Source organism: Myotis davidii, unplaced genomic scaffold (genome assembly GCF_000327345.1).
Source record: "Myotis davidii unplaced genomic scaffold, ASM32734v1 scaffold129, whole genome shotgun sequence".
Lineage (NCBI taxonomy): Eukaryota > Metazoa > Chordata > Mammalia > Chiroptera > Vespertilionidae > Myotis > Myotis davidii.
This window is the reverse complement of record NW_006383019.1, coordinates 77206-86385: the sequence shown is the minus strand read 5'-3', so window position 1 is coordinate 86385 and position 9180 is coordinate 77206. Positions and strand designations below refer to the sequence as shown.

The 9180-nt window shown below is 48.2% G+C and overlaps 1 protein-coding gene across 1 annotated transcript in view; it reads right to left on the bottom strand.

The window, feature by feature from the left end:
• The window catches only part of CENPV (centromere protein V), a 16440-nt gene that overhangs the window by 1841 nt on the left and 5419 nt on the right, over positions 1 to 9180 (bottom strand). The window contains exons 2-3 of the mRNA XM_006779300.2: positions 7179 to 7277; positions 5338 to 5407 (exon numbers count right to left, since the gene is read on the bottom strand). Coding sequence (XP_006779363.1) covers positions 5338 to 5407; positions 7179 to 7277 — 169 coding nt within the window. The remainder of the gene's footprint in view (positions 1 to 5337; positions 5408 to 7178; positions 7278 to 9180) is intronic.

Genomic DNA, 9180 nt, shown 5'->3' with positions numbered 1-9180 from the left:
AGGCGGCGCGGGAAAACGCCTGCTTTCCAGGCCTGAGTGAGTAGACAGCCTGCACTAGGGACTGGCTCTCCAAGTCCCCCAACAGTGCTGCTGAAGGTCTGGAGAAAACAGTCAACTGCAGTTGCAAAGAACAAACTAAGAAAGGAGTATTTGCGTGACATCAGAGACAAAAGACTAATTTCCCAAATGGATAATAACAAATGAGGAATTGGACAAAGAACATGAACAAACAGTGACAAGAAAATACAGGCCTGGCGGGTAGCTCAGCTGGTTAGAGCATTGACCCAAAATGTAAGGTTGAGGGTTTGAGACCCAGTCAGGGCACCTACAAGATCAACCAACAAGCGCATAAATAAATGGGACAAGAAGTTGATGTTTCTCCCCCCCGCTTCTCTCTCTAATCAATAAATAAAAATTAAGAAAAAAAAATAAACAAATAGGTCTTTAACCTGTGAAATGACAAATAGGTCTTTAACCTGACAGTTTACACTCATGAACTGCGATGAGATATTTTTCACTGTCAGGTGGGCAAACTATAAAAGCAGTTTAATACCGAACTGAGGAGATGTGGAGGAACATCACTCAATGGGCCAGTTGTGAGAATACACACTGATAAGTTCTGACATCAAAATTTTGATTGAACAATCCTTTGACACAGAAACTCCACGTCTAGAAATGTACCCCACAATTAGAATTCCATGTTTCCAATGACACATGTACATGGATATTACAGCACTGTCTGTACAGGCTGACGACTGGACAAATTGAAATGTCCAACAGAAGATTAGTTAAAGCAACTATGGACACATAAAATGGAATCCTCTGCAACTTTCCAAAAGTTACAAAAACTAATATGGAATCTTCTCTAAGGTCACAAAGTTAGTGAAAAGGCAAAGCATATAACAATGTGTGTACTAGACTACCATTCCTATTTTTAAAAAAAGGATATACATACTTGTGCCACTGTGTGTGTTGCGGGGGGGAGTGTGGGTGTGGGTTGGGGTGGAGGGTTTCTGTGTGTGTGTGTGTGTGTGTGTGTCTGTGGGTTGGGGTGGAGGGTTTGTGTGTGTGTCGGTCTGAGGGTTGGGGTGGAGGGTTTGTGTGTGTGTCGGTCTGAGGGTTGGGGTGGAGGGTTTGTGTGTGTGTCGGTCTGAGGGTTGGGGTGGAGGGTTTGTGTGTGTGTCGGTCTGAGGGTTGGGGTGGAGGGTTTGTGTGTGTGTCGGTCTGAGGGTTGGGGTGGAGGGTTTGTGTGTGTGTCGGTCTGAGGGTTGGGGTGGAGGGTTTGTGTGTGTGTCGGTCTGAGGGTTGGGGTGGAGGGTTTGTGTGTGTGTCGGTCTGAGGGTTGGGGTGGAGGGTTTGTGTGTGTGTCGGTCTGAGGGTTGGGGTGGAGGGTTTGTGTGTGTGTCGGTCTGAGGGTTGGGGTGGAGGGTTTGTGTGTGTGTCGGTCTGAGGGTTGGGGTGGAGGGTTTGTGTGTGTGTCGGTCTGAGGGTTGGGGTGGAGGGTTTGTGTGTGTGTCGGTCTGAGGGTTGGGGTGGAGGGTTTGTGTGTGTGTCGGTCTGAGGGTTGGGGTGGAGGGTTTGTGTGTGTGTCGGTCTGAGGGTTGGGGTGGAGGGTTTGTGTGTGTGTCGGTCTGAGGGTTGGGGTGGAGGGTTTGTGTGTGTGTCGGTCTGAGGGTTGGGGTGGAGGGTTTGTGTGTGTGTCGGTCTGAGGGTTGGGGTGGAGGGTTTGTGTGTGTGTCGGTCTGAGGGTTGGGGTGGAGGGTTTGTGTGTGTGTCGGTCTGAGGGTTGGGGTGGAGGGTTTGTGTGTGTGTCGGTCTGAGGGTTGGGGTGGAGGGTTTGTGTGTGTGTCGGTCTGAGGGTTGGGGTGGAGGGTTTGTGTGTGTGTCGGTCTGAGGGTTGGGGTGGAGGGTTTGTGTGTGTGTCGGTCTGAGGGTTGGGGTGGAGGGTTTGTGTGTGTGTCGGTCTGAGGGTTGGGGTGGAGGGTTTCTGTGTGTGTGTGTGTGTGTGTGTGGGTGTGTGTATGCGTGCCTGTCTGTGGGTTGGAGTAGAGGGTTTGTGTGTGTGTGTGTGTGTGTCTCTGTGGGTTGGGGTGGAGGGTTTGTGTGTGTCGGTCTGAGGGTTGGGGTGAAGGTTTTCTTACGCTTCTTCCCCAGCCGCCAGAACACCCTCAAGCTCTGCGTGTCCTACAAAAAAGTTCCCTCAGGGGCCTCTCCTCACCCTGCGGCCACTTCACCACAGAGAAGCTGCAAAGAGCAACAGCCAAGTGGTCCCACACCAGCCAGAGTGATCTGATTACACACTTTCCCGAGAAATCCCCCAGAGTGGGGAGCTGCCTCACACCCACCTCACCGGTTCATTACCAGAGGTCACCGGTGACCTCCGATCCTCACTCCCTCGCGATCCTGTGCACCCACCAGCCTGACCACAGCCCTCCTCCCACTGAGCGCACAGCCTGTCATCACCTGTCTCAGGCCCAATCACACCCACCAAGGGCAGCATCTTGACTAATCTACTGGGCCCTGCTCTTGACCACTGGATTTTTAACTTGCTCTTCTACTGGCCTCAGTACCGCACCTTCCATTTAAAGGACACCCACACTCCTGTTTCTCCCCTCGCCCCTGGCCATCCTCCTCGAGCTCGATAAATGCTGGCGAGCCCAGGAGCTGTCCTCGGCCCTCTCCCTTCTTTGGCTACACCCTCTGCCCAGCTGGCCTCGCCCGGTCTCATATGCCAACCACTGTCAAATCGGCAGCCGCAGCTCTGCTCTCTCTCCACAACCCCAGACTCACCTCCAGCGGCCCACTTCCTACCTCTGCATGAACGTCCAAAAGATAACTTCAATCCAACTTTTTCAAAAAAGAACTCTTGCTTCCAGCATCTCACTGGCTTCTTGCCCAGGATCTGGCATCTCTGTTCGCCTCGTTGGTTAGGCCCAACACTGTGGATGTAACTTTGCTCTCTCTCCCTCCTCCTCCTCACGCCCGATCCTTTACAGAGTTCTGTGCACCCTTCTCTACAACAACAGCTCTCAGAGCATGGTCCTCACCAAGAGCATCACATGAACACATAGAAATGTAAACTCTCACTCCCATCCCACGACCCACGGATCAGGAGTGGGGCTCGGCCACCTGTTTAGCATGCCCTGTAAGTGACCGTGCACACTGAGGTGCGAGAACCACTGCTCTAAGACACCTGTTCAATTACCTATTCAAAACCTATCTCCAGCCCTGGCCAGTGGTTAGAGCATCATCCCGTGCACCAAAGGGTTCTGGGTTCAATTCCCAGTCAGGGCACAGATACAGGTTGTGGGTTCAATTCCCGGTTAAGGGACGCACAGAAGGAAGCAACCAATCGATGTTTCTCTCTCACATCCATGTTCCTCTCTCCCCTACTCCTCTCTCTAGAATCAATAAGAAGAAAAGCACATCTCCAGTTATCTATTTTCTTTCCATCTCCATGACTACCGTCTGAATCCACACTCCCATCATCTCTCACCTGACCCGCCTGGAGAACCTCTTAGCTACCCCCGTCTGCACCTGCCTCCTTACAAGCCACTCTCCACACAACAGCCAAAGTGAGCTTTTCAAACACTGAAGCAGGTCTTGTCACTGCTCTGCTTACACCCCTCCGCGAACTTCACACACACGGAGAGTAAAAGCTACCCCCCTTCGCCGTTGCTCTCGCCAACCCCGCCCTAGTCTACCCTCTCGCCTCCACCTCACTGACCCTCTGCGGTCACAACGGCTGGTTCCGCTCCTCAGGCATGCCACAGCTGTGCTCGGGAGCCCCCTGCACTATATCCCCTCTTTGCTGGGAGCTCCTCCATCCACGCACCCCACCTTCACCGCTGGGAGCTGAGCACCGGAGGGACCTTTCCTAACCAATCTACTCCAGCTCCCAGCGGTCACCTGCGTGTCGCTCTACTTCCCCTCTTCACACGCACGATCCGACTTCTTCTCACTTAGTCTGTCTGTGTCCCCTCTATAGACTGTCAGCTCCGAGACGGACCTGTCTGTCCTGCCAATGGCTGGGCCTCAGTGGAGCAGTGCCTGCGTGCAGCAGGTGTCCCATAAATACTTGTTGAACGAGTAAGATTGTACTTACTTTTTTTAAAAACACACAATATGTACATATAATGAATCTCTCCACTGCGTATCTGAACCTAATATAATGTTATGTGTCAATTTAAAATGAATGAATAAGCCCTGGCTGGTGGCTCGGTTGGTTAGAGGTTGTCCGGGTGCACCTGGGATGTGGGCTCAACCCCTGGGTCAGGGCACCTGCAAGAATCAACCCATGAGTGCATAGATAAGTGGAACAACAAATCGATGTCTCGCTCTCTCTAAAAACCAATCAATAAAAAAATTTTTTTAAATTAAAAAGAATAAATACAAAAAAATAAGCAGAAACTTGCTCCTTCCACAGACTGGAGCCAAAGAAGAGGATGGCGCTTTGGAGCATGAGAAGAAAAAGTGTGAGTCCAAGACCCAGAGCCCCGCTGCACCCGCTGGTGTCTTCAAACACCATGCACCCTGGGTGCCAGGAGCAAAGGCGACCTGGGCCGCAGCCACGGGCTCTGAGGGGACGGGCAGTCCTCGGGACCTCCGGGAAAGACGAGAGACAGGTCCGCTGCCCCCTGTCCCACCGCCCCCATCACTCGCATGAAGACTGAGGGCTGACAAACAATAGGAGACAAATCAGTACTGGTAGTAAGTCCCTCAGTGCCCAGGGAGGCAGGGACCCATGCACTTGTGCACTAGTCTCCCTGGGCTGCAAATGCAGAACAGGACCAGAGCCCAGGGACTGGAGCGGAGGACGAGGGGGCAGCGGGGAAGACTGCACTGTGTACATGCATGTCCCCCCTTTCAGATGCTGCCCCAAGAACAAAAACTCCCCACAGTAATAAAGTTTAAAAATCTTATATCATATATTTTTCACTGGGAAATGCTAAAGTCGGTTATAAAACAGAAAGGGAGGCAAAATCCTACTTTGATAAAAGACAAAATACATATTTAGATGTATTTATCTGCGTAGAAAATCATGGACAAAGATATACACCAACACAGTGATTACCTTTAGTTGATGGGATTTGGATGATCTTATTTATTTGAAAATGTTTCCTCAGTAATATCACATAATATCACATAAGCATCCAAAATATAAAGGAAAACATAACAAAACCTTTACAAATACACACGAAGTCTGGGTGACCAGGGAAGGGACCGCCCAGAGGCGCCGTGCTGCGCTCCTGTCCCCTCGAACGCTACGGGGTGCTGCCCGTCAGCCGGGGTGCTGCCAGTGGGCTCTGCATCGTCAGCCCTGCTCTTAGCACTAACCTTCAGGAGCTTGAAGCGAGAAGCAGGAACAATGAAGTGTCTGTTCTGCTTCTTCTTGCAAACACTGCAGCTACAGAAAGAAAGAGCAAGTCCCAGATTGTGAACAGCCCTCCCCACCCTCTGAGTGCCAAGGGGCCCAACCTGATATGACCTGAGAGCTGGCTGACCCCAGGAGTAAGGTCTCTGCCAGCACTCTCCGGGAAGGGGGCGCTCCGGCAGCGAAACTGGCCGCCTGGGTCTCTGCCCGCAGGCCCCACCCTCAGCAGTGGGGACCACGCATCCCTCTGAAGACCCTCACTAAGAGAACCACGTGTCTGTTACCACCCCCACTTCATTACAGGGCAGGGAGCTGTTGGTTCTAGACACACTGATCCCAGGCATAGCTACAATCTTCTACCTCTGGGAAGAGCCACACCAAAATGGACAAGAAAGGTTACATGTCCCTCTTTGCTCATTTGCACATCACAGTAAGCCCAGCTCCAAGTAAAACAGGCCCTCGGATGACCGTCTGTGGAACTAAATCTAAGCCCTCTCTTTTCAGTCCACCTTTTTAAAAAATTCTAATTTAGTACAGAATCCTCGATAAGAAGAGCCTCTAACACTCTGGTATAGGAGCCATGGTGCTTCTTCAGTCTGGACTCCACTGTTAGTAGCCTGGTCAGTTCCATTATATTTTTTCTCATATAACTCAGGGACCACCTAAGGACAAAAGGTCCAAAACACTGAGCCTGTCCTTGCTCTGTCACAAGGCCAGGGACTGTGCTAAAAAGCAGGCCTTCCACCTGGAAGAACCCAGCGAGAGGGCCCAGCACAGTGTGCACACCCTCCTCTCCCTTCCCCTCCACCTGCCCCAACTCTGAAGACTGCCCAAGGCATTCATTCAGTGCCCAGACTGACCCGCCTCCAGCTACCATTCCCCACCCACCAGTCTGGGGGGTGACTCTGCCGGGCACAAGCCAGAGGGCCCTGCTCTGTGTCAGCTGAGTGATACCGTAGAAGTGCTCGCTCGCTCTCTACAGAAGTGCTATTTATCTCTCTCTCTGTCTCTCTCTTAATCTCTCTCACTCACTCATGCACACACACTCACATACAGAGCAGACTCAGTTATTTTTAGCCTCCATCTTTTTAAAAAAAATTATTATTACAAACTTCTAGCCCTAGCTGGTTTGGCTCAGCGGACAGAGCATTGGCCTGCAGACTAAAGGGCCCTGGGTCTGATTCCAGTCCCGGGAGCACACCCAGGCTGCAGGCTCGGGCCCTGGCCCTGATCAGGGTGTGTAAGGGAGGCCACCAACCAATGTGCCTCTCTCACATCGGTTTTCTGTCTCTCCCCCTCCCTTCCACTCTCTCTAAAAATCAATGGAAACATTTCCTCAAGTGAGGATTAACAACAGCAACAACAACAAAAACAAACAAAACTTCTAGCTCCGGCCAGTGTGGCTTAGCTGGCTGGAGCACTGTCCTGTACACTGAAAGGTCATGGGTTTAATTCCTAGTCAAGGCACATACCTGCGTTGCAGGTTCAATCCCTGGTCGGGGCTCCTATAGGAGGCAGCCCATCTATGTTTCTCTCTCACATCAATGTTTCTCCTCTCTAAAAATCAATTAACATACCCTCGGTGAGGATTAAAAACAAAGTTTTAAATTAAAAAAAAAAAAACTTCTAGTATACACAGCAGGAAAAAGAATAGAACAATGAACCCTTATATACATATCACCTGACTCCAACAATTATCAACTGTATGCTGCTTCACCTATACCCCAATTCCCCGGGAAAGGCTGAAGCACTGTGTTTTAACTCAAAGTCCTCTTAAGCCAACTCGGGAAGAGAAAACACTCACTTGCAGTCGAAGATGTGCAAGTCTGCCGAGGCCCAAACTTCAAAGCGAACTGCTCCACAATGGCAGCCTCCTGTGTGTTTCACCAGGCCCTGGTATTCGCTACATAAAACAGAAAATCAGAGAGATAAGAATTTCTGAGGCGCAGCAGAGCTACCCAATACAGAGTCACAAACCCAAACAGGCAGCCAAAATGAGGAGATAAAAAAACAACCCACAAATGAAAGAACTAGAGAATTATCCAGAAGAAATAAATGAGGCAGAGATAAGAAATTTATCTGATATGGAGTTCAGAATAATGATGGTAAAGATGATCAACAGCATGAGAAAAGATATAGTAACTATGAAAACAGAAATAAAGGAGGACATAGCACAAAGAACACATTGGAAGGAACACACAGCAGATTGGGTGAAGCTGAGGACTGAATCAGTGAATTAGATGACAAGGTTGAAAAAAATCACTCAATCAGAGAACCAAAGAGAAAAAAGCAATTAGAAAACAGGAGGACAGCTTAAGGGAGCTGAGGGACAATGTGAAACGAAACAATATTAGAATAGCAGGTGAGCCAGAAGAGGCAGAAAGGGAGAAAGAGATAGAGAACGTGTTTGAAGAAATAATGGTAGAAAACTTCCATAACCTGATAAAGGAAAAAGTCACAGAAGTCCAGGAGGCACAGAGAACCCCAAGTAAGAAGAACCCAAACAGGCCCATGCCCAGACACGTCATAATTAAAATGCCAAAATTAATGACAAAGAGAGACTCTCAAAAGCAGCAAGAGAAAAACAAACTATTACTACTCAAGGTAATGGAAAGTAAGGATCTGAGACCAAGATTACCATATCCAGCAAGGCTATAGTAATTCAAGTGCACATTGAAAATAGACAGTGAAATAAACAGCTTCCTGGACAAAAGAAGGCTAAAGGAGTACATCACCACCAAGCCAGCATTACAAGAAATGCTAACAGGACTGCTGTAATGAAAAGAAGACAGAGAGAGAGAAACCTGGGCATACAGAATTAAAATGGCAATAAATAAGTACCTATCAACAATAACCTTAAATGTAAATGGCTTAAATGCTCCCATCGAAGATTTAGGGTAGCTAAATGGTTACAAAAACATGACCCAACTATATGCTGTCTCCAAGAGACCCACCTCAGAACAAAAGACACACACAGGATGAGAGTGAAGGGATGGGGAAAAAATGGAACAGATAAAAAGCTGGAGTAGCAATACTCATATCTGACAAAAAAGACTTCAAAATGAAGGCCATCACAAGAGACAACAAAGGTTACTACATAATACTAAAGGGATGGATTCAACAACAGGATATAGCCCTGGTAAACATATATGCACTCAATATAGGAGCACCTAAATATATAACAAAATTTCTAGAGGACTTTAAGGGAGAGATCAACAACAATACAGTCATAGTAGGGAACTCTAACACCCCTCTGATTTCACTGGATAGATCTTCCAGACAAAAACTTAACAAGGAAACAGTGACTCTAAAGGACACCCTGGATCAGATGGATTTAATTGACATTTTTAGAACATTTCACCCCAAAACTGCAGAATATACGTTCTTCTCAAGGGCACATGGATCACTCACAAAGATAGACCACATGTTAGGACACAAAACAAATCTCTACAAGTTCAATAAGATTGAAATTATATCAAGCATCTTCTCGGATCCCAGTGGAATGAAATTAGAAAACAACTACAGTAAAAACTCCCAAAACATTCAAGCACATGGAGGCTAAGTAGCATGTTATTAAACAATGAAGGGTTACCACTGAGATCAAGAAAGAAATAAAAAACTTCCTGGGAAGAAACAAAAATGAACACGTAACAACCCAAAATCTCTGGGACACAGCAAAAGCAGTCCTGAGAGGGAAGTTCATAGCACTACAGTATACCTCAAAATACAAGAAAATTACCAATAAACTGTTTAACACTACAACTTAAAGAACCAGAAAGAGAACAACAAGAAAACCCCAGACTAAG